This window comes from Lepidochelys kempii, chromosome 8 (assembly GCF_965140265.1).
Source record: "Lepidochelys kempii isolate rLepKem1 chromosome 8, rLepKem1.hap2, whole genome shotgun sequence".
NCBI lineage: Eukaryota > Metazoa > Chordata > Testudines > Cheloniidae > Lepidochelys > Lepidochelys kempii.
In genome coordinates, this window is record NC_133263.1 from 49,048,500 (window position 1) to 49,074,548 (window position 26,049).

A 26,049-nucleotide genomic window follows, 5' to 3' on the forward strand; every position below is an offset into this window, starting at 1 on the left:
CTGATATAACGCAGTAAAGCAGCGCTCCGGGGGGGTAGGAGGGGGGTGGGCGCTGCGTGCTCCAGTGGATCAAAGCAAGTTTGATACAACGCAGTTTCACCTATAACGTGGTAAGATTTTTTGGCTCCCGAGGACAGCGTTCTATCGGGGTAGAGGTGTACCTTAATATCCAAAGCTTTCAGGGCAGTATTTCTCAATTTGAGCCTCAGCGTTTTAGTGAGCATTGTAACACCACTCATTCAAATATGGCCCAGCCTCCCCAGTCATAACAGAGGGGTGAGGCAGGCCACATTTCAAGGAGTGGCATTATGGCCCCATGAGTGAGTGGGAAGATTTGCCACACCCCAGCAGGAAGTTTGACATGCCCGTCCACTAGGATAAGAGTGGGATGGGGAGAACCACCCATTTATTAAAGATTGAGGGCTCTCCGGGCCCAGCCTGCTCCTCTCTCACGTACTGAAAAGTTTATAACAAGGAAGAAACTGGCCATTCATATTTTAGTTTGCTGGATTGTTTTTTAATGGAAGCTGTGATCAGAGTTACAGTTGAGGCCTGAATGAGGACAGCGATACACAACAAATATTGGTGCAAAATACTGGGAGAATCCAACCTCCTTTTAACAGGGAGAATGCAGGATGGGACTTCCTCTGGTGCTGAGAGAATATCACCTTAGATGCATCACCCTCCCTCGCCCTACTGTGACAGCAAGGGGGTAAACAGTTTAACAGGTTACAGTCCCTAAGTAAGGGTTCTGTCAAACAACAGGACAGCTGCCCTGAGTAAAGCTGGGCCTTCCAAACTGCTGACTAGCAATACTGCAGAAAATGCTGCGTAAGAGACAGACATGGGGAGAGGATATTTTATTGACTGGATACCAATGGGGACAGAGAGGCTGGGACTTGGCCACGACTCCTTAAGGGCAGGGATTGGATATTCGGCCCATGAAGATGATGGTGTTGATGGCAACTTCCCGGATGAGGAGCAGAAAGGGCCTGTTAGCATTGAAGACCATTTTGTTCATGGGAAATGAACGCCCCGAGATCATGACTACGGTAGAAGCTGCTGCCTCACTGCCTTCCTCATTCACCTGCCGATCAGACAGAAGATGGGATTAACATATAGTCCTCACGTACACAGGGCAGATGTGCATGTTGCAGCACCCCCTTACTTCCAGGTTGGCTGGGAGTGAATGAGAGAAAAGTCAGTCACCTGGCTGTGAAACGCTCACTCCCACTTGTGAGAGGAGCGGCACGTTGGGTGCAGAGCTCCCATGCCCTGCTGGCTGCAGGGGATACACCAGGCTTCTCCACATGGTACCACAGAGCACCCGCCCCCTCTGCTACAGTTAACAGAGGATTTTCAAGGAGCTGTTTTAAAAGGGTTCCCCCATTTTTTTATGGATCTGAAGCACACAGAAGAATACCCAAGCATCATTTTATGTGAAAGTCTTGAGACAGTCCTTTACACCTGGTTAACACTCCATGCATCCGGACCTAAGAGGCCAGATTTTCAAACTCATCTGCTTCCAAACTCTGATGCGTATGTGTAACCCCATGATTTCCAGCACATGGGTAAGTATGGTCCTGTGCAAATCGCAAGGGCCTATGCATGCCTGAAAAACAGGCCCACAAACCACCTGTGCTATTCTCGTCAATACACGGACAATCCTGCAACAACAGGGGGATGAGAGACTAGTGCCCAGACTCTCAAAGGTTCTTGGGCACTCAACTCCTACTGGTTTTGGTGGGAGTTCAGCGCCCAGGTACTTTTAAGGATCTGAGCCTAGCTGACTTAGATGCATCCTTCTCTGTCTCTAGATTCTCCTAAGTTCTAAATCTGCAACATTAGCTGTGGAAGCAAGACCAGCATCACGATCACTGGCTACTGAAATTTTTTAAGCAAGTTTTATTGTTAAGTAAAAGGATATTTGTTGTCTCATAACTTCCCAGGACAAACAACTTTAATATTAAAGCAGCAGGTCAAAACCGTCTAACTAAAATGATGACATTGAATTCGTTGCCCTGCCAAAACCGTGGATTCTCTGCCCCACCCCCTTTCTTTGGCAGCCAGCCTTACAGGGTATTTCTTGTATAGGCCCAACAATGCTGTAGGGGTCTGATCCAAAGCCCTCTGAAGTCAATGGGAAGACTTGACTTCAGCAAGCTTTGGCTCAGGTCCTAGGTTCTTTACAGACTCCAAACCACACATTCTACTTTGTGCTGTTGGGCTTTGGAATTCAATTGGTGGTGGTTTTGGTGCCTTATCTTCACCTGCCACAGACTGGAACCCAGAAGAGTCACAGGCTTAGATTGGAAATTAGTGACACAATTTTAAGTTTATCAGAAGGGAGAGAAGGGAAGGAAAAGGTTTTTGCTGCTGTTAAAAAGACTAAACAAAAAGTTACATTAAAAGAAACAAACCACAGGAGAGTACTGGAAAGCAAGGCTTACCTCAAGGAAGGCTTTGTGGAAAGCATCAGACACATACAGGTCTGTACGGCCCTCTGCAACTATGCCTAAAAAAACAAACAAACCAACAAGCCATAAACAGACAGGGAACTTCAAGAACAGCTTTTTGAGAAGACAATACCCCGAGCACCAAAACATTTTGCTCTCACACCAGAGGGAGTTTGAGGCAGATGATGACACTAATGGGGAAAGGGCAAATGAAATGAGGACAAGGGTCAAGCTAAAGATCCAAATTCTGCCCTGCTGCCATTGCACTGGGCCCACAGTGACTTCAGTGGAAATCCTAAGTGTTCGTATATAAGGGTAGATTTGGGCCCTTAGCACTGAATATTTTGCAGGCAAATTTAGTGCTGGTGGAAGATGCCAGTCTGACAATTTCTCTGTAGATTCAACCCTGACCCAAACAGGCCACCCCTAGGATCAGCGGGGACTTTGCCCCAGTGGTGACACTGGATTTTGTGATCAGGACACTTGTGCGCAGCTCAGTGGAGAAGCCACTACAATTCTAGCACTGCTTTAAAATACTTGGCCCCTCTCCACAGGGTGCTGCTTCATTTCAGTTCCCTGCCCCTGCTCTCAGTGTGGGAACCTGACAGGACTGACCTGGCAGCTTGGCACTTTCAGGGCTGAAGAGATCCACCAGCCCCATGTGCTGCAGCTTCTCCTTCAGGCTGAAGTTGTCTTCGATGCGGAAGCGGGGGAGGTAGACAGAGAGCGAGATCTCCTTCATAGAGCCCAGCCAGCTCTGCAGCTGCTCTGGGGTCAGGTTCCGCTCCACTTCTCCCAGAGAACTGCCCATGGTGGGCAGGATGAGAACCATGGTGATGTCATCCCCTTTGTACGGGAGCTCCACCACCTGCACATGGTCGCTGGGGACGGTGACGTGACGGAACTTTTTCTCCTGGTACATCATGGGGGTGGTACAGATCTGGCCATCGCTCCTATAGAACTTGTCCCTTTTTGTGTTCTGAGCAAGGAACTGCGATTTCCAGTGCCCCTAGGGGACCATGGTAAAGACAGACAGTCATCAGCCACAGATGAGAGAATCCGAGCCCCACGGCCCAGCGCATGCTGAGCCGTGGGGAACCAGTGCAGTTCTCTCCCCTCTTCGGAAAGGGGCACTCTCTGGATCATCATTGGCTTCCCATTTGTTACGAGCAGTACCTCCTGTTTTTCATGCTAGAGATGGGCAGGACGAGGGGCAGTTTTGGCTGTTGCAAAACTTCAATAAGGTTCAAGTTCAATAAAACTTCCATTTTTCATGAGCAAACTGAGATCAAGGTCCCAATCAACCTGAATTCCCCAAAGTTTTGTGAGAGAAGGAGCTGGCTCCCCACTGTTGTGATGAATAGTGCTTTGGATTTCTGTGGTGAACAATGAGGTTAGCCTCACTACCTCCTCCCAACCCACGGTGGGGAGGGGGCTATGGATAGGAAAACAGACACAGAGAGGCTAAGTGACTTAGGTGACACCATATAGCAGCTCAGTGGCAGAGCTGGTTAGGGAACGGACAACTCCCCTATCCCAGAAGGATGCTCTTCAGCCCTCCCCCCCACTACCTCCCCGAAACAGAATTAACGTACAGAACTCACTGGCTTGTCCCCAGTTGTGATGATTGTTGACTGTGCATCTCAGCCCAGCTCGGGCAATGAAATCAGACCAGTCATATGTACATTCTGGGCTGCAGAATTTGGAGCTAGATTCAAATTTCAGACCCTTTCCATATCTTTGGGATTTTGGCACAACGCAAATAAAGGCCAGCCAAAGAATTCTGATCTGGATTCCAGACCTCTCCCCACAACACACACAGATCAGGGATGGGAAGGTCCAGGTTTTTGGTTTGGTTTGCATCCCTCTCTACCTTATAGTGAACTTCACTTTTCAGTCCTCTGTCCCAATGTTGGTGTGTTTGGGTTTTCACTGCTGTTCCCTGTTTGACTCTCATACGAGTCATCACAGCTGACAGGTCTGAACCAGCATCTTCATTTCTTAAAGCTTCAGTGTGTCTGAGTTAAGAGAATGATCTACTGACTTCTCATCACCTCACCCAAAGCCTGGCTGTAGACCCCCTCTCTCCCTAGGGGAGCAGATTTCCCTAGGGTTGTTTCCTGTACCTTAAAGTAAATGCTGTTGACCAGCACCAGGACAGTGAGGTCATCAATGCCTCCCTCAGGGATCACATCAGTAATTCGCTTCTCAGTTTTATTAGCGATCCACTCATTAATTAGAGTCCTGGACTGCTCCGGCTTTTCCTGGAGGAAGAGACCCAAAACAATAAATTATATGGGGGATTTTCAACACCCCATTGTCTCTCTCTGTAGGAGGCAGCCACCAATAATTGGCGGGACATGTTCCCAGTGCAGACCATGTGTTCCGAGCACTGTGCTGCAGTACTCAGAAGTCAGAAGCTTGTAAATGGATAAACCAGAATCTGAGCTTAACGCAGGTTTGGTCACTAGCAAACCTGTGCTGCATTCAAGCACACTCAGTCACATGCAGCCCCGTGCCCCTGGTTCACAGCACCCATTAGGCCGCTCCAGCGAGGTGAGGGAGAGAGTTTATCAACAGCACAAGGAATTGGAAAGGGATAGAAACTAAAGTCCTTCGGACTCACTTTGAAGTTCAAGGGCCAGAGTTTGGCTCCGTAAACCACCTCACTGATGTTCTGGTAGGTCTCATTGAAGGTCAGAGATTTCTCCCCAAAGAGACGATTGGCCGACACCAGCTCTGAGGATTTGTTGGCCTTCTTATAAAGCCGGCAATTCAGCTTGGCGAAGAAGAAGTGGATCTGATCAGATGTCTTCTCTGAAATAGTGTCAAACCGGAAAACCTAGGGAACCAAAGGAGTGAGAAGGAATCCCAGACCTGGCTCCCCATTTCCTGTAGCGACAGGCTGATGACCGCTCATTAACTCCACAGACACAGGACCACTCACTCTGGAGTTGATGAGAGCTCTTGGTTTGTTTGGTTTTATTCACATGGAAGCAGAGATAGGCCTGATCCAACCCCCTGGATAGGGTCTGGAGATTTTAGATCTGTGGAGTTTAGACACATCCACAAACTTTGCAGCTGAGCCCCCCTCTCTCTCTCCATGAAAGCTGGGTGCAGTTGTGCAGAAACAAGACTTTGAAATGTCCAGAATACAAACACCATTTAACAAAGAAAAATGTCTATATAAAAATCATACGGCTGCTCCTCTTTCTCCTCCTCCCCTTCAAAGCACAGATGTCTCCCCTCCCATGCTCAGACTATACCCTACCCAGCCTCCTCCCCAATTGTCTCTTTTGCCTGATACCTTCTCTCTACCTTACACTAAGAACAGCCTCACAATTCTCGTTCACCAACCATCCTCCCTCTCTCCTTTCAGGAAGTGAATGGAGCCCTTATGGCTGCTGCACATGGAATCAGGAGACCTGGATTCTTTTAAACCCTGGACATTAGCCTGGGAAACTGGGAGACCCAGTTTCAGTTCCCAGCTCTGCTGCAGGATTCCTGCATGACTTTGGGCAAGCCACTAAGGGTTTGTCTACCCAGGAAATGTTTCTAGTTATACCACCAGTATAGTCACACCACTGTAATCATACCAGTGTAATTACAGTTTCAGAGTAGCAGCTGTGTTAGTCTGTATTCACAAAAAGAAAAGGAGTACTTGTGGCACCTTAGAGACTAACCAATTTATTTGAGCATAAGCTTTCGTGAGCTACAGCTCACTTCATCAGATGCATTCAGTGGAAAATACAGTGAGGAGATTTATATACACACACAATGTGAAAAAATGGGTGTTATCATACACACTGTAAGGAGAGTGATCACTTAAGATGAGCTATTAGCAGCAGGAGAGCGGGGCGGGGGGTGGGAGGGGAGCAGGAGAAAACCTTTTGTAGTGATAATCAAGGTGGGCCATTTCCAGCAGTTAACAAGAACATCTGAGGAACAGTGGGGGGGCGGGGGGGAGGGAAAAAACATGGGGAAATAGTTTTACTTTGTGTAATGACCCATCCACTCCCAGTCTTTATTCAAGCCTAAGTTAATTGTATCCAGTTTGCAAATTAATTCCAATTCAGCAGTCTCTCGTTGGAGTCTGTTTTTGAAGTCTTTTTGTTGTAATATTGCGACTTTTAGGTCAGAGAGCGAGTGACCAGAGAGATTGAAGTGTTCTCCGACTGGTTTTTGAATGTTATAATTCTTGACGTCTGATTTGTGTCCATTTATTCTTTTACGTAAAGACTGCCCAGTTTGATCAGTGTACATGGCAGAGGGGCACTGCTGGCACATGATGGCATATATCACATTGGTAGATGTGCAGGTGAACGAGCCTCTGATAGTGTGGCTGATGTGATTGATGGTGTCCCCTGAATAGATATGTGGACACAGTTGGCAACGGGCTTTGTTGCAAGGATAGGTTCCTGGGTTAGTGGTTCTGTTGTGTGGTTGCTGGTGAGTATTTGCTTCAGGTTGGGGGGCTATCTGTAGGCAAGGACTGGCCTGTCTCCCAAGATTTGTGAGAGTGATGGGTCGTCCTTCAGGATAGGTTGTAAATCCTTGATGATGCGTTGGAGAAGTTTTAGTTGGGGGCTGAAGGTGACAGCTAGTGGCGTTCTGTCAGAGGCTCATTCACCTGCACATCTACCAATGTGATATATGCCATCATGTGCCAGCAATGCCCCTCTGCCATGTACACTGGTCAAACTGGACAGTCTTCACGTAAAAGAATAAATGGACACAAATCAGACGTCAAGAATTATAACACACATAAACCAGTCGGAGAACACTTCAATCTCTCTGGTCACTCGCTCTCTGACCTAAAGGTCGCAATATTACAACAAAAAGACTTCAAAAACAGACTCCAACGAGAGACTGCTGAATTGGAATTAATTTGCAAACGGGATACAATTAACTCAGGTTTGAATAGAGAGACTGGGAGTGGATGGGTCATTACACAAAGTAAAACTATTTCCCCATGTTTATTCCCCACCCCACCGTTCCTCAGACGTTCTTGTTAACTGCTGGAAATGGCCCACCTTGATTATCACTACAAAAGGTTTTCTCCGCCCCCCTCCGCCCCGCTCTCCTGCTGGTAATAGCTCATCTTAAGCGATCACTCTCCTTACAGTGTGTATGATAACACCCATTTTTTCATGTTCTCTGTGTATATAAATCTCCTCACTGTATTTTCCACTGAATGCATCCGATGAAGTGAGCTGTAGCTCACGAAAGCTTATGCTTAAATAAATTGGTTAGTCTCTAAGGTGCCACAAGTCCTCCTTTTCTTTTTACCAGTGTAATTATCCATGTGGACATGCTTATTCAGACATAAGAGTCCACCTGGGGTGTTAAACCAGTGTAACGATAGTGGTTTAAATTCACATCTCCTTGTTTACACCAGTATAACTTTCCCAGGCAAAGCCCTAACCTCCCTGGGTCTCGGTGCCCCTTCTGAAAAGGGAGAACGGCACTTCCCTACCTCACAGGCGTGTTGGAAGGATAAATATATTAAAGATTGTGAGGTGCTCAGATATGACAGTAATGGGGGTGCATCTAGGTACTTTAGACATATGATTCTGCTACAGAGGAAACTGGTGTCAGCCGAAGGACTAGCACATCTGGCTCACAGTCCTGTGCCCAGAGCACATCTCTCACTTGGTTAGTCAAAGCGGAGCAGTACAAGCAAAATGAACAAGCTAGAATCCCAATTATAATTGGGGGCTCAAACAATCTGCCATTCGGGTAATGGGTGGATCTTGTTTCTGGAACTGCTGCTTTGTTACAGCCCATGCAATCATTTACTCATGAGGCAGGAGCCCTTACCTTGCTGCAGTAACTTCTGCTTAGAGATCTATTGCCAAATAAAAATGGGCACAAGCCATTTATATTCTCAGCTGCACTCCCCTCCATTGTTTTCTATCCCATGGAGCTTTCATACACGCTATGGAGGAGCCCTCTGAAAACTAACACTGCCATGGCCCCAGTAGGGAACTAGAGACCCTGAAAGTCACAAGATTTACAGCCTAGTGACACATGCCTAAAAGTGCCCTTTTCTGGCTACTGTGAGAACCAGAAAACCTGCTCCTCACTTCGACTGCCCTGTGTCAGCTTTATTGTCAGACTTTCCAAAGAGACTCTCATGCTGATAGAAGCTCATTTCACTCAGGCCACCCAAGAGTCACCACCCGGCAACAACTGGGTGTGGATCTGGAGAATGCCCTTGAGCTGGCTCCCGGGAGATGCCTCAGGCACCTTTTCATTGATTCATATTTTTGCTAATGGGTTTCCTAGCAAAGTGAAGACACTGAGCCTATCTTGCTAGTCTACTGCAAATGGTGCTAGCTTAGCCTGCACATGTGAGCTCACAAGGGGCTGAATCCAGCCACGTTAGCATCAGTGGGGCTTATGCCATTGACTTCAATGGGAGCTGGATCACCCTGAGGTTCATTAGAAGCACACTGGTGGGACCACTCCGTGGTTAGCACCAGAGATTTCCCTAGGGCAGGCACAGACTGTGATAACTGCACTGAGGATCTTCTAAGTGCCTTGAGATCAGTAAGGACTCAGCTTCCTGGATATTGGGTGATGCTGTGAATTTATGATGTCTGAACTCAGAATTTAGTCTGTGGTCTCCACCCATCTTATTCATTCCAGGAGGCAGCCTTTGTCCGGCAGCATTTCCATGGAGCAATAGGAGAGTTCTTTTCCCTTATCCGGATAGGGGCATCCTGAGTTTGAGCTGCTGTAGGAAGGGGGAGGAACTGCTGTAGGAAGGGGGAGGAACTAACACTAACCCCATGCCCAAGTTTCATTAGGTTTCCCTCAGTTTTCAGCACAAGGATGATCTATCCCTGCATGTTAACATTGCCTATCTACACATTGTCAGGTCCACTAGGAGCCAAGTATTTGCCTTCTCCTTGGTGCCCCTTGAAGAGTTTCCCGCTCCTCCATATGGAGCCAACAGGCCCGAACCTAGAGTGCAACTGAAGAATTTACTTCAACAATTGGAGCTACAGGAGTTGGGATTCCCAACAGACCAGAGGAAAGCCAGCCTGGAGCTTCCTGCAGTGCTCTCCACGAGGACAGGTGTCCTGACAAGGGGCTTGTTTAGCCAAGAGGTCTTTCTCTCTAAGCAGGGAAATGTCCTGAGTGAAGGAGCCCTAGAGAGAGCTTTATCACCAACAAACAGCTGGCAGCCAGCCTTTAGTAACCTTGCCCTAACTTCAGTTGCTAGGATAGCAACTAGAAGAGGCTGAGGTGGTGCCACTCACCTCCATGAGCTGCTGGAGGGTGTTACCGCAAGCACCGAGTTTGGTCATTGCAAAGGCTGTGGAGATGCTGAGGGGTGACATGAAGATGTTTTCATTGTCATTCTTGGAGTCTGCCAGGTATTTGTAGAATTCCGTGGCGAAGCGGGTGTTGGCCTTCGATAACTCCCAGACACGAGGATTAGTAGATTCTGGGATCTTCTCCTTCATTTGCTCCGACCCTAGCCCCTCGCTCACCTTCTCAGGGTTACGGTAAATGCACATGGGATTCACTGGGATGTCCCTTGGCTTTGCAGTGCAGATATCTTCCACAGGGTGGTACTGAGGAGTTACTGCACCCCAGAGGGTGATGATCAACCACAGGAACATATGCATCCTCCTGAAACCAGAAAGAGAAGTTACAATGGACTCCAAATGGACTCATGGACATAACAGCCATTGCATCAGTCTCCTCTCCAAACTCACTAGTCCGACTGCAATCTTCATATGGAAATCATTCCATTCCTCAGGGCTGTCAATTAATCGCAGTTAATTCACACAATTAACTCAAAACAATTAATTGTGATTAAAAAAATTAATTGCTGTTTTCATTGCACTGTTAAACAATAGAATATCAATTGAAATGTATTAAATATTTGTGGATGTTTTTCTACATTTTCAAATATATTGATTTCAAAAATTACAACACAGAATACAAAGTATACAGTGCTCACTTTATATTATTATTTTTGAATACAAATATTTGCACTGTAAAAATGATAAACCAAAGAAACAGTATTGTTCAATTCACCTCATACAAGTACTGTAGTGCAATCTCTATTGTGAATGTGCAACTTACAAATGTAGATTTTTTTGGTTACATAACTACATTCAAAAACAAAAACAATGTAAAACTTTAGAGCCTACAAGTCCACTCAGTCCGACTTCTTGTTCAGCCAACTGCTAAGACAAACAAGTTTGTTTACATTTATGGGAGATAATGCTGTCCCCTCCTTATTTACAATGTCACCTGAAAGTGAGAATAGGCATTTACATGGTACTTTTGTAGCTGGTATTGCAAGGTATTTACATGCCAGATATTCTAAATATTCATGCGCCTCTTCATGCTTTGGGCACCATTCCAGAGGACATACTTCCATGCTGACCATGCTTGTTTAAAAAATAATGCATTATTAAGTTTATGACTTAACTCCTTGGGGGAGAATTGCATGTTTCCTGCTGTTTTACACGTGTTCTGCAATACATTTCATGTTATATCAGTCTCAGATGACGACCCAGCATATGTTGTTCATTTTAAGAACACATTCACTGCTGATTTGACAAAATGCAAAGAAGGCACCAATGTGAAGTTTTTAAAGATAGCTACAGCACTCAACCCAAGGTTTAAGAATCTGAAGCACCTTCCAAAATCTGAGAGGGACGACGTGTGAAGCATGCTTTCTGAAGTCTTAAAAGCACAACACACTGATGTAGAAACTACAGAACCCGAACCACCAAAAAGGAAAATCAACCTTCTGCTGGTGGCATTGACCCAGATGATGAAAGTGAACATGCATTGGTCCTCACTAATTTGGACGCTGTCCTCTGGAAGCATGAAGGGACAAATGAATCTTTAGCATATCTGGTACATAAATATCTTGCGACACCAGCTACAACAGTGCTATACGAATGCCCATTCTCACTTTCAGGTGACATTGTAAATAAGAAGCGGGCAGCATTATCTCCTGCAAATGTAAACAAATTGTTTGTCCAAGCAATTGGCTGAACAAAGAGTAGGATTGTGTGGACTTTCTAGGCTCTAAAATTTTACAGTCTTTTGTTTTTGAATGAGGTTACAAATGTAGAATTCTGTACAAAAAGTAAGTTCAACTTTAATGATAAAGAGATTGCATTACAGTACTTGTATTAAGTGAATTGAAACATACTATTTCTTTTGTTTTTTACAATGCAAATATTTGTAGTTAAAAATATATATAAAGTGAGCACTGTACACTTCATATTCGGTGTTGTAATTGAAATCAAAATATTAGAAAATGTAGAAAACATCCAAAAATATTTAAATAAATGGTTTTCTATTATTAACCACGCAATTCATCACAATTAATTCTTTTAATCGCTTGACAGCTCTACTCTAAACATTTTCCTAGTCCTTAGCGGGAGATGAGCTCCATGCTCAGTCCCAGCTCAACTTTATGTTATTGAAAGTTACTAACATGGGAAATACCAAGTCAGCAGAGTGAGGGGACAGTAAAATGATCTTTTAGGCAGTCCTACAAGGTGTTAAACAGAGGTGCCCACCCAGTGCCAATTGCTGTTTGAGCTCAATGCACTTTACATTCATTAACACTCACTGTGCCCCTGCAAGTTATGTCAGTATTACTGATCGGAAGATGAGGCCAAGCAGAAAAGGGGCTATCAGAATGTCATACTCAAGGCACAGGTTAGCCAAATAACTATTACTAACTGATGGTCACACCTCTGCTCGTGCAAGGATTATAAATCCCACCACTTCTTTATGTTGCTCTGATCAGCAGTAGCATAGCAGCCCAGCCTAGCATAAGCACAGTGGAATGCACAGTATTGGGTACACCTGTTTGTAAGGCTTCCATCACTATGGTTTCTACATGCATTTTTGCATGGCTTAACATTGGGTCTGATCAGATATCCTATGCACTGCAGCATACAGACCACGCTCCTGTCTAGCTTGAAAGACAAGGAATGGAGACTTGGCTACTTGCCCAGGACTCAATACTCCGTGGAGAGCCTTTGCAAAAAGATGGATCTCTCTTAGGTTTTCCCACAGTGCCCATTACCACAGTAACCCAGCATGGCATACTTTATGGCTAGGTGCATTTATCTAGGGTGATTCCATAGATATGGTTCCACTACCAGGAAAGTGCAGCCTCTGGCAGTACAATTTTTACTCAAAGGCATTTAGATAAAATGGTATTGGGAAGGAAGCGTGGCTTTGTGGTTAACATGGTGGCCTATGACACAGGAGATCTGGGTTCTATTCCTCGCTCTGTCACAAACACTGTGTGTGACCTTGTGCAAAAATCACTTCCTCATCTAGAAGGGAGCTAATAATCCTTTCTCCGATCCTTTGCAGTCTTGTCTCTTTCGACTGCAAGTTCTCCAGGGCAGAAATGACCTTGTTAGGTGTCTGCAGAACGGCTAGCACAATGATCTTGCTTGAGGGTGGTAGCCGTTTTTATTATTTACATAATAATAAACAATGCAATGGTGACAAGTGCTACAGAGAGACCTAGAAACAGAATGAAGAGCGGCAGGCGAATAGCCAGGAAAGCTACCCACAGTGCTAGGTTCTGAACGTTTCATTCCCAGTGGGAGCAATGAGTAAGGGGTCAAGGCAAAATTGAGATCTGCACCCAAGGGTCTCTGCTGTGTACATGGACAGCCAGACCTGCTGTTGCTTTCCTCACTTTTAGCCTACCATCTTCACTGGAGAAGGTTTTTCTGAGTATTATAACTGCTCCTCCAATATTGTATCAGTGACTGATTTTGCATCATATCTCCCATTTCAGGAAGTTAGGAGGAGCAGCAGCATGCTGAAGGTCCCAACTCAGCTCTCAGTCAGCTGCAAGGACAGGGTTATTTACAGGCACAGATATGCTGTCTCTGACAGCCTAATGTCCAAATTTTCAAAGCTAAAAGCCCTTGTAAAGACACATGCCTTAGTGCCTATCATCATAGTGTCTAGGCATTGCTTTTTCCATAACCAGGCTATAGCTCAGATGCATTCTTCAAGAGTCAAAAAAGCTAACAGAATGTTGGGAATCATTAAGAAAGGGATAGATAATAGGACACAAAATATTATATTGCCTCTATATAAATTCATGGTACACCCATATCTTGAATACTGCGTACAGATGTGTTTGGCCCATCTCAAAAAAGATATATTGGAATTGGAAATGGTTCAGAAAAGGGCAACAAAAATGAATAGGGGTATGGAACAGCTTCCGTATGAGGAAAGATTAATAAAACTGGGACTATTCAGCTTGGAAAAGAGATGACCTAAGGGGGCGGGGGGAATAGGATAGAGATCTATAAAATCATGACGGGTTTGGAAAAAGTAAATAAGGAAGTGTTATTTACTCCTTCTCACAACACAAAATCTGGGGGTCACCAAATGAAATTAATAGGCAGCAGATTTAAAACAAACAAAAGGAAGTATTTATTCACACAACACACAGTCAACTTGTGGAACTCCTTGCCAGAGGATGTTGCGAAGGCCAAGACCATAACAGGATTCAAAAAAGAACTAGATACATTCATGGAGGATAGGTCCATCAATGGCTATTAGCCAGGATGGGCAGGAATGGTGTCCCTAGCCTCTGTTGGCCAGAAGCTGGGAATGAGTGACAGCTGATGGATCACTTGAGGATTACCTGTTCTGTTCATTCCCTCTGGGGCACCTGGAACTGGCCACTATCAGAAGACAGGACACTGGGCTAGATGGACCTTTTGTCTGACCCACTATGGCCTTATGTTCTTATGAGTGAATTCCACAGTCATGGGGCCACCCCTGGCAATACAAACTTTACTGAAAGGTGCTCAGATATCATTGCAAATGGCATGCATGCAAACCCAAATAGAGCAGAGAAGATTGGCTGGTCCTGCCTTACACCACGAGAGAACTGAAAGTGGTCATGTTTTAAACACAGATGGTGGAATTCTAGTCTGACTGCAGTCAGTGGCAAAACCCCCACAGGTAAGATTTTTTTTTTTTTTGCGCCCTTCTATCCTAATGCTGGTGTGGGAGGGTCAGGTAGAGAATTGCTTAATCAGCTCAAAACTGCCAGGCTCCAAGCAGTCTTTTCATTGTTCATGGGAAGTTCAGGAGTCAACACCCAGAACGCACTTTAGAAACAACCTCCTCCTCCCCCACCAGAATCAGGGTCTACAATCCCAGTAATTTTCCACTCCAGTACCTTTGCTCAACAATGTTGTCTTCTGACAAGGGCAGCGTTCATTAGTGTTAAAAATGTATGGCTAACTCTCTAACAAACATGCTCCCTCCACAACATGCACTAAGATATCAGTCACTGTTATTGGCTCCGAGTGCTTGAAAGCTTAACAAATATTAAAGAGTGTAAGCCTTTGTGGAATTGCTCCCACCAGAGCTTTTCTCTTGTGAAATTCCCAGGAAAAGGAGGTGCCCCTCTGAGGCACATAGCCTATTAGAGAGACAAGTGAGAGAAAGCCAGGACTTTCCAAGCCTCCCTGAAACAATTTTGCCCCACTTTACAGTTTAAGAAGTGAAGGGTTTGCAGGCATTCTAGTGAGCAGCACATGGCGTAACCAGGATCTTTAGGAAACCTAGATGGAACTCTACAAAAGCAGCCCCTCAGCACTACAGTCAGGGATCCCTGACAGACAAGCAATCCAGCAGTGGCTGGAGTTTTTAAGTTTCTACAAAGTAGGATGAGTCCATAAGAAACTATGTTAATGAACATGAAAATCTCATTGGAAGCAAGCAGGACTGTGGAACCAATTCCTCTTACCTTGTGGTGTCTCAGATTCCTCGCCTACTGGACGTGATCTGCAACGTACAGTGACAGGCACGCTTGCTTTAGAGCAGGGGGAAAAAAAATCAGACACAAAGCTAGTCAATAGTAGCTTCTGCACTGAATTTCTGCCAGTCCACCAGTGCTCAGTCAAGTCAGGGGAGAGAGGGAGGGGAGAGGTGGGATGTTGAGGTCAAAGGTTGATGACCAACTGTGGAAGGTTAAGCAAAGAGTTGAACAAAGCAATGTTTGATCTGAAAAAGGTTTTAAAGTTCAGTCTGAGGAGGGAAAGTTTGGTCACCTTCTCCACATACACTACAGGGCTCCCCAATTCTGGCTGATAAAACACAGACGGAAGAAGGAAGAAACATCAGGTAATTGGTTTACATTCACCAGATATCATTTGTTGGCCTTTTAACTGAGAATAACTTTCAACATAGCCAAAGGAAGGACTGGTCATGGCCACTTCCCCTTAATTCATTGGGAATGTGTATTTCCTACCAGGACAAGAAAAGTACATTTGTATTACCAAGAAATTATCAACCTGTCCTGTAGCAAAGGGCTAAGAGCCTGGCCCAATGCACCCTGAAAGTCACAAAGATTCCCACTATAGTGGGTGTTGGAATGACACCAATTAGAAAGTTAAGGCTGCGGCAGAATTGTGATAAAAAAATATCCACGTACATAGGGCAGCGTACATTGGCAGAAGGTAGACTATAGTGCAGATTCGGGGCCATCTAGCCAGGATACAAGCCTCTCTCTGCTCCAAAAGTGATTTGATTTTTAAAACTGACAGCATGCAGGGTTGTTGTAGCCATGTTGGTCCCAGGATATTAGAGACACAAAACGGGTCAGGAGCTCTCTTTCAGTGGACCAACTTCTGTTGGTGAGAAGCTTTCGAGTTACACAGAGCTCTTCAGTCACCTTCTCTCTCTAGGCTCTTACAGTGCTTTGTTGGATCACAGAGTCACTGCAGCTGGGGGAGGCCCAAAACACAGAAGACATATGTCAAGACTGCATAGGCACTATTCCTGTGTCTGACACAGTAAATGCATTAAATCAAATATTGTTTGCTTTTTGTCTGGTTCTATGGAGCAGGCAGTTTTTGTCCTGATGACATGCTCTGTTGCACTGGGCAGGTGTTGGCATCTCAGGTTCCTCAAGTGAGAGATGAAACTGGTGACCCACTCACACTCTCACCTGATGGCAAAGATTCAGAAGCATCAGCCATATTGCTGTAAAGGTCTCCCACCTTCAACTCTCAGGAGAAAAGTCACCATTCACAACAGAGAAAATAAGAGGCTTTGCAGGTCTACCCCACTACAACTGGGAAGAGCAGACAGGCCTCCAGTGTGTGTCACTCTCCTTGGCAGACTGCCTTTTGAAATATTACAAACCTTTGGATGTGGCCACACTTTTGAACAATGCACAGAGCACCATGTTGGCCCCAGTGACATTGAGGAGGGTGTTGCACATGAGGTAGTGGGGTGTGTGCGTGCGCCTCAGTTTCCCCATCTGAAAGTTGTTTTACGCTTGGCAGAGCCATAAAGAACCTATTTTGGGTGGCTTATGGGTAAGACGACAAATGGGGCGGGCTGTTTCGGAGCACAGTAGTAAGGCTTTCACAGTCACTCCTCACGGGAGGAGAAAAGAAAGAGGTATTGAAGGATATTTGAGGAGGCTGTAGGAACAGTGGCCATGCTTTCTAGCACAGCAGCACATTGCCAGGTTCTTGCAGGGAGCCATAGACAGGGAGACTCCAGGAACATCAGAGGAATCCAGCATTTAGAGCAGAGAACTGGGATTCAAGCAGCCCCATGCTCCAGCCCACTGCAACAGATTCCCTCGGTTGCTTTTGGATAAACATGACCTCTGCCTCAGTTATCTCATCCATAAATGGGGAGAATAAATGCTCTCTCTCGAAGGAATAAGGTAGGGGTTAATTAGGGTCCGTAAAGCACTTTGAACATGGAAACTGCTAATCCTCAGGGCAACCACAGATGCCTTCCTAAGGGATCAAACAGATTAATCACTTACTGTAGTTCTAAAGAGAAGATCCCAAGTTGTTTTTCCACTTAGGGTGGTCTCCCCAGCATCCTGGGACCCAGACTATTTGGGATGAGCAGCACACCTTTCAGCACAGTGCACTCTGAGCATTAGTCACTCCACAGGAGTTTATGCAATCTGAGCATTACAACAACAGGCTGAGAACAAATGGATTTACGACGGGACCTTAAATGCAGTCACAGCCACTACCAGTCGCACAACAAAATGCGCACGACATGGGATGAATGACGACTGGGGTGCAACGTTAAAGATGAACGTAGCATACACAAATATCTGAGTGAGTTGCCAGTTACAGGGGCTGCCCTTGGTTTGTGCTGAATGGGGTCAGGTAGGACAAGACAGAATTTTCACTGAAGAAAGAACTTGCTCCACACACTTGATGTCCCCCGCCCTCAAGAGGTCTAAAATCTGCGCCTATTGTAGGTTTGCTAAAGCCAACAAGCAGCAGGGGGCAGGGTGTGAAGAAGAGAGTGCATAACCACCACAGGTTGGGGGCCAAGCTTACTCTCATTCTGAAGCAAATGAACTAAAATACGTATTTCAATGAGGTCAACTGCATTACAAACCTAAGACTGCCAGCCCTGCACTTCTAGAACACAGGCTCTTTAAACAATAAAGGATTGTCTCAAATATCCGTTTTTGTGCATGTCTGGAGGACACACAATGAACAAAAATCACTCTGCGCAAAGCAGAGGATTCGAGGTGAGTTACCACTGTGCCTGAGCCTGCCAGGACTCCCTGACCAGAGAGGAAAAGGAAGAAGTCTTCAAAAAGGGGCACAGGCTTCTCTGCTCAGATACTGGGCAGCTCCCTACCCTGCAGGATTCTAAAGGCTGTACTGGAGAAAGAGCTTCATGATTAACAGGATCACATCACACAAACTTAGGTGACCACACACTTCAATCCCGAGAGAAAATGAGAGATATTTCAAATGTGTTCTCCATTAGTTTATCATTTAATACAAATGCTGACAGAAAAGCCGATAAGACCTTATTGACACTTCCATCTGTTTACAAACCCCAAAATGAATCACCCCCTTTCTACTTGTTCAAATAAATCCTCCTTTAGGAGCCTTAAAAACTATGCTGGAGCAACATGAGTCTGAGTCAGTTTCAAAAGGGAGGAAGGAAACAGCATTTCATCATGTTGCATTTTTTATAGAACCACCATACACACACAATAGGTTTGTTTTTTAATACAAAAGTGAAATCAGAAATGCAAAGCAAGCCAATTAAAATCGCGAGGGAAAATATTAACTTTCCAACCAGACACCCTCCTGGTTTTAGTATCGGTCAACCCCCTTCTTCCCGTCAACATAATATGCAGAAGGCTTTTACTTTTAAATTTCAATTTCAGAATACTGTGAGAATTAAAACACAGGGGAAGGAAGAAAAGGCAAATTGTGCTGTCTCCCCAAAATGGCATGTAGATACCGAACTCACACTGAAAGACACCTAACTACCATACATGCCTTTCAATAACTCCCCCAAGCCAAACCTCCATGTACCAGATTTCAGTTTCCCTGTGTGCACGCAGAATTCACAATTTTGGAATTCTACCCACATGTTCTATTTAATCTCTACTCTTTAAAAAGAGTGTTTTGAGCTGTACAAACAGTATTTATAATAATCAGCAAGTGTGGAATGTGCTGTCCCTTTAAGTCTCAGGACATTTTTTTTCTTGACAGGGAGGAAAAAAGGGGAAAAGCAACAAGAGGCCACTTCAAACAAAAGAAAGAAAGACAGACATTTTGTTCAACGCTGACCTATAGGAATGGCATACAGGCATCCTTACTTATCCAAAGTACTAAATAAGTTCAAGAAGTCATTCATGACTCGACTCAAATCTCACGGTCTCCTTTATTATCCTATTTTTGTTTAATTTTATTTTAATTTTTTTTTGTTAAATATACCTCTGCAGGGCACAATCACATACAATCAATACGATTGGTAAATTACACAAGCTCTATCCCAAGCATATATGCACCAATGTTAAAAAGTTATTTTTAAAAAACCAAAACAAAAAAATAAAATAAATTCCACCCAAAAAGGTGATAATGACTGCAGAATGTCTCGGGGAGACCGGTATGAGCCTAAGAAACCAAAGAAAACTAGGCTTACAAATAAAAGTATTTCTGTAGAGAAATCCCACAACTGGAAACAGTTAGGTGGCTTCTGAAGTGGGAATGCATGTGGTTGTGTGTGTTCGGTCCCTTAACTGTCATAATCCTCCTCCCCTCCCCCCCAACACCTAATACCCACTTCCCCATAGAGTGGAACAAAATGGGAACAGAGCTCTTCACATTACTATCACCGGTTATCAAAAGCAGAAAAAAATAAAATAAACCAAGCTACAGTGTAGCTGATAAGCTGACCTTCAAGGAAAGCTCCTCTTAGCACAGAGGCTGCTTACCTGGCAAGCAGAAGCCACAGGGAAGGCAGAAATTCCTTACACTAGAAAAGCTAAAAGTCTCATGTTACTGGCTATTTTGTCCACATTGCAACTGCCCACTTAGGAGAAGCTGCAAAGGAATGGCATAAAAATTATTAATGGATCGGCTATGTTACGTGGGGGGTTATTTCTCCTCTCCTGACTCAGGCTGTTTTCTGCATGCAGAGAAAGTTTCTGCTACCTCTAATAAAAACTAGAAAAGAGCTCACTGCATAGGTCCAGTTGTGGGATCTATCCAGTACACAATCTGGTTTGGATGCCAAAGACTTGTGAGTACTATCTGCCACAAATTAACAACAACTTTAATGTTACAGAGAAGCAAATGATTTTTAGTTTATACCATAAACATCAAATACATCACAGGATTTTGTTTTTTAGTTACAGATACATATACATATTTCAGTATATCTAATACTTTTTCTTTTCATGGACTGCATCTCCCTTTGGTTGTACTTTCCCCAAGACAAAACTTTTTTTCTATTTTTAAAGTTGATACTGCTGTGTTTTCCTTTTGGCCAAAAAACTTTCAGAACCAGGAGGAACTGGTGAAACTTACGTAACTCCAGATCTATTGGGTAAAAGCGTCCAGAATCTGGTGGCTGGAGCTCAACACCTGAATGGAAGAGGTCTGATTTTCAGAGGGGCTGAGCATCTGCAGCTCCTAATGGACTTAGAGGTTAATTCTGTGGAAGCTGCAGGGGCTCACTAGCACTGAAGCTCAGACCACTTACTCAGGTGGCTGAACTGTCAACATCCAAGTTGGGACATTTTGGCCACAGTGTTAGGAAGTTCCACCTGCACTGGGAGGCTGTTGAGAAGGAAGCCCAGTGTACACGGAGGAAGAACCAAGTTCTTCATGCACTTCTTCATTAGAAGATTTCAAAGAAAGCTCCACTCTCTCTGCTTACCGTGTTCAGAGTTCCCATGGCATGAAACAGCTCTCACCACTTATTCAATCATTTTAAACGACATTAAATGCTCCTTTCCCCTCCAATTAGGGTCCCATCTACATCACAACAATCAACTGCTTCCAAGGATGAGGCGTGATCAAAGACACAGTTAACACCTGTTTTTTTACTATGAAGTAGAACCTGTGTCAGGAGACTCTGTTGGAATAAGGTCCCCCAGACCAGTTGACTTGACATGTAACTCAACTGGCACTTAAGCCTCTTCCCAGTATCTGCCATTTTGTCAGAAAGCAAGTAGTTGATGGCATCAGTATTTAATTTTTATATTTCATATTAAAGTTACGGTGAGACAAAATCAGTTTCAATGTCATATGAACAATCTTGGCCATGTACTCACATACTGCAAAGGACACAAATGTCACTTCTCAGCACCAAGGCTGTCTTTAGAAGGTGGCTCAGAAGTGCTGATTGATTTTTAATATAAATTGAGATTATATTTAGCATGACCGGCCTTTCACCAGGTCAATGTCTGAATCACTATGCTGAACAAGACAGGGAAAGCATTTTAGTATGTTAAAGGGATGTATAATCTTGTGGACAGTAGTATCAATCACTGTCAATACTGCCAATATTCGGAGGTGGGGCAGAAAGTGTACATGTTTTAGAGACAAGGGGAGGAGAAGGGAATCAGTATAATGGATGGTTATGTAGGTGAAGTCATGCCAGTTATTCTGCCTGCTCATTTAAACTACTCTATGTACTACTTCACATTCAAACAGCTTTTGCACGGATTTGTTTTCCCTTTGTTAAACAGAGGATGCTAGCGGGCAGCACTGCTACTCAATGCTCTCATTTTTAGCACTGAATTTCTTGGGCTTTTTTCTTGAAGTTTAAGTCAATTTTTGACTGAAGACAGCTTCTTGACAAAGTGCTCCCTCTTCAAAAAGCTGCCCTGAGGGTTGGTACTTATCACTGACCTGTGGCTGTCAGAATATTTTTAAAAGCTCCACACTTTTGTGAATGGGAACAGCAAGAAGCTGAGGGTTTTCTGATTACTTTTACTGTTTAGATATTCCCCTCTGAATTTCAAAAGCATAAACTGGCAAGAGATTTCAGTGAGCCCACTGAAAGTAGTAAAAACAAACAAACAAACAAAAACAGCTTTACTGTATATCAAACTCAAAACCCCAATCTACTTCTTTGCAGTTCAGTGAGTTTGTCACAGATATTAAATGCTTGTTCTCAGTAGGCAACCATGTCCTTGCATGAAGTATTTGTACTGTATTTGATTTAAAGCAACGGTACAGCTCGACAGGAGTCATGTCAGTCTCACTGGACTTCCTTAGAAGTCAGCAAAGATTCACGTTTGCAGCAAACTAGTTTTTAGAAATTTTAATTTTAAATCCGCAAAATCCAACATGTTAATCAAGGAATAATTTTCATAAACATGGCTTTTTAAACTATGTAAACTTCTAAGTGCCTTCTCTGCTACCTGTAAATTAGCTGAGAGTGTGCATGGGAGTGGATGAAAGAACAAGTATGAAAGTTAGACTCCAAAATATATTAGGTGCTTAAACACACCATTTTCAAATTGTGTAACTAGATGAACTGAAGCCACCTTTTAACATATGTTTAAGGCTTGACAATCATTAACTGTGCAAACTGCTACCAGGAGAATACAGTCAACTCACAAAATTCTACAAATATTTGACTATCAAAATGGCTATCCTGGGGGGAAAAAAGGTGAAAAAAGTAAAGCACAAGTCTTTGGCTCTCCTTTAAATAAAAACAGCAGTTTACCACGTTTATACAGACCCCCCGTTTGCCTACCAGTAGGGGCAATATCACATTTGTGCATCACTGAGTAATAACACCATTAGAAAAGGCAACTTCACAGAAGTTATTGGCTACGCGAATTCATTTGAATGCTCTGTTTTGAGGCAGCAAGCTGTCACTGTTGCACAATCAGGGAGGATGATGGGCAAGCCAGAGGGGTGGACTAGAGGGAGATAACAAGGGTCAGTAGAACCTAGAGAGCTGAAGAATTTGAGGTTAAAGTGGTAACAGGACTACATGTATGAAAGGTGCTTAGATCCACAGGATTTCTATTTTGAAATGGTGCAGGGCAGCCTACAAACAGCCAGAAGATAAGGATATAGATTTCGACAATTAAGATTGGGGAACTGGGGCACATGTAAGAAGGAAAGAACCCATGATACTCCAGGAAAAATGAAATTGGTTATACTCCTAGTGGGTCAACTATTTGTGTCTGACATTGTGAAGACTAGCGTACTATTTGAAGTGTCTCATTTTCAGGGCTCCGTGTATATTATGGTTGAAACTCTGCTAGCAACAAGCAGTCAAAGGTTCGATCTACACCAGCAAATTTACCCTACTTGCCATACAACATGATAGTGTCCCAACAGTATTCCAACACTGTTCTTGCTGGAGTAGATGGGACCAAGCCAGGCTGTAGCAGTTTCATTTAACTGAACTGGACAGTGTCCTGGTGTAACAGGGACAGGAACAGGACACAGAAATGAGTGAGGCAGTAAACATAGCTTGTCTATGGGAATGTAGGTTATCTGCTTTAACAATCAGTCCTTGCACCTGAAGAGTAATGGGTTCTCTCAGCTCTGCTGGCAGGATTTTTCCACAGAAAGTGGATTTCAGATACTATCTTCATGAAAATTTAAAGCCTTTTTCTGGTTCCCTATTTCCACTAGTTTTATCACCTAAACTTCTCCAAAGAAACACAGGGAAAGAGCAAGAGCAGGAGAAAAAGGAAACAAAGCCAAAATCAATAAGATTTGCACATATTAAACAGACTAGTTAACAAGCCAAACGACAATGTTGAGCAAACAGGGCATTCACCCGGAGAGACTGATCAAAACAAGGACACTATGCACAAAAAGTACAGCACAAACGGGTGGAAAAACAACATAAAGGTACTCTTTCTAATCCATAGGTTTAGGAGCATTTACCCTTGCTGACCTACATGTAGTGATCTGAGTAGTTCTTACTGTAGAATTTTTCTTTCCCTGGCTTAGAGAGAAGAGGGTCACTTTTGAACTGGAAATTAAACTAGTTGGCACAACAGATAATGGGCCATAATTGTTTGCCCCCTCCAGATTTTCTTCCTACGGCGGAGGAGAATGTGCCGTAGCATGCAATTTTTATTTTGATAATTTTAATTACTTTATGTAAAGAAGAGTTTTCTAGTCAAAAGTAGAAAATCTGGCATTCTGCACTTGCCCTCCTAGATTAGAATACTGCACTAAATTATCTTGACTAAAATGAGCGTATGTTTATATTTACACAGCAAAAAAAAAAAAGGTTCTTAAAAATAACACAGTCAAAGCTGACCTGGTGTTGGTGACCTTCACTTCAGGAGTAGAGACCACAGCATGGGTCCCTGAATCAGCTCACTCACCAGCATGCTGTCAAGACAGCGCACTGAGCCAACCCTAACAGGGAGAAGAATGGAACAGAAATAATCTCTCAGCGAAGCCAGTCCAGTCCTCCTAAACCGGAAGGATGGAGACCATGATCAAGGAAGGGGTAGGGTGTAAACATGTGTGAGTGGGAGAAATAGTGCAGCTGGTGAGAATCCAGGGCAGAGAAGAGTCCTCCCCACAAATCAAGGGAAAAAATAAACAAGCCTCAAAACTGCTTTCCTTGGCAATTCTGAGGCCAAAGTTCAGCTAAGAGTGAAATAAATGTGCACGAATGCACGAAGAGTGTGGCTGTGTGCCAAAAATGCTTTATCTTCATTCAGTGCTTCTACCTCCCTATCAGACATTTGATCAGAACAGCTGCGCTCATGTGAAAAAATTCTTAAAACATACCCAATATATATACAGATATAACTATGTATATATGTATATATATATATTTATATATATAAATTTTTATTTAAATAAAAAAGAAAGCTCGAATCCCAAGCCAATATGTGTATCAAATCCTTGACCAGCCAGGTCTGTAGGGCATAATCAAATTCAATGTGAAATAGTATATAAATGCGGTGCCTTGACTGGGCAAATTAAATAATCGCTACTCAAAAGAGTCTTCTGTTTGGACACTCTACTGGTAGGCAATATAGTGGGACTGTATCTTCCCCCTCCCCCATTTTGTTTAAATTAATAGTATAATGGACGCAAAGCTTAGTCCAAGGTTCCTATGACCTCAGCAGGAGTTAAGGGTTAAGAAACAACTAAACAAGAAAAGTATTAACTCTTGCTTTTACCCAACCAAAGCAATGCAATAAATTTATTACATAACCAGTGCTTTCTGATTTAGTAGTTAATCCAGAAAGAAAAACAAAAAGTAGGCCACGGGGGCATGGAGGGAGGAACACTGAACAGACTCTTCTCCACTGAGTTTTCTATTCAGAAGGACTCAGTTCAGTGCAGGCAAAAAGAGTCAAAATACATGCAGCAAGAGCAAACCCTCACTGATTTTTGTGCCTGTTAAGAGGAACTTTTCAGTGGAATGATACCACACAGAACTGAAAGGCCTGTGACTTCTTAAAACCTTTTCCATTCAGGTGTCAACTCCACCTACCCACCTCCAATGGGAGACTGAGCAAATGACATAGGTCACAAAAAATTCCTGGCTTTGAAGTATTCCAAATGCTTCTGGCAGGATTACTGTTGGACCTGAAGTGGCATTTCTGGATGCAACTTTTCTCCCACAGAGAAGAAATGCTCGCTTCTGAAAGGATTCCATGCAGCAGTGACAGGCAAAGCTCAAGAGCAGCAACTGGACTTCCAGACATTGCTGTCTAATTCTGGTATCCATGGGTCTTACCAAGCATTTACAACTACTTCTACACTTGCCCTCCTCTACTTTTGCTAATTGCCAAGTTTTGTGCAGGTGAACCAAGGTTCTCTTCCTCTTCCCATGAGAAGCCTTCACTGATACCACAAACAAATTTCAGGCCAAAAGTGGCAGATTATAAAATCAGAAGACTTCTATTTATATACAAGCCGCTCAGTAATTAGCGGTAAGGGGGAAAAAAAGCTATAATTGAAATAGTGTTTAAAACAGGCAAATGGAAAACCTGTTCCAAAGCTCATAGAAGTCAATGGAAGTTTCTTCACTGACTGACCTCAGTGGGCTGTGGATCGGGTCCGTAACAGGTAGTCCATGCTCTTTCTGAAGCAACCCTGGATACTATCATGATTGCAAGAGGCTGGGCTACAAAAAAAGACCATTTATAAAAGACTATCTTCCCGTGCCCTAACAAAGGAAACTTCCATCCTTCTAAATAGTGGCTGATTTAAAAAGGTCTTTGCAAGCTAGTTTTCAGTTATTTTGCTTCCTTAAAATCTGTTCTCGCTCTTTTTATCTTCCTATTGCAAGGGATGGAAAC

The 26,049-nt window shown here is 43.8% G+C and overlaps 1 protein-coding gene across 3 annotated transcripts; it reads right to left on the minus strand.

Annotated features, from left to right (window-relative positions):
* Positions 1-495: 495 nt before the first annotated feature.
* SERPINC1 (serpin family C member 1) lies at positions 496-24,130 on the minus strand. 3 transcript variants are annotated; one of them, XM_073356429.1, is made up of 7 exons: positions 24,042-24,130; positions 9,725-10,100; positions 5,083-5,298; positions 4,583-4,720; positions 3,072-3,465; positions 2,451-2,515; positions 496-1,087 (listed from the first exon to the last, which is right to left on the minus strand). In XM_073356429.1, exons 2-7 carry the CDS (start codon positions 10,094-10,096, stop codon positions 914-916), a joined length of 1,359 nt encoding a protein of 452 aa, XP_073212530.1. In that variant the 5' UTR covers positions 10,097-10,100; positions 24,042-24,130; the 3' UTR covers positions 496-913. The 3 variants fall into 3 exon arrangements, with proteins under 3 accessions (XP_073212530.1, XP_073212531.1, XP_073212532.1); XM_073356430.1 differs by lacking the exon at positions 24,042-24,130 and adding an exon at positions 15,247-15,440; XM_073356431.1 differs by lacking the exon at positions 5,083-5,298.
* Positions 24,131-26,049: the final 1,919 nt, after the last annotated feature.

What these genes read in the sequence shown, in the direction of transcription:
- SERPINC1 (XM_073356429.1), bottom strand. Translation starts at nt 10,096, where the DNA reads ATGCATATGTTCCTGTGGTTGATCATCACCCTCTGGGGTGCAGTAACT. An exon ending in CCCTCCAGCAGCTCATGGAG is followed by an intron (nt 5,299 to 9,724) that starts GTGAGTGGCACC and finishes TTGGTTCCCTAG; the next exon opens with GTTTTCCGGTTTGACACTAT. An exon ending in TCAACAGCATTTACTTTAAG is followed by an intron (nt 3,466 to 4,582) that starts GTACAGGAAACA and finishes ATGGTCCCCTAG; the next exon opens with GGGCACTGGAAATCGCAGTT.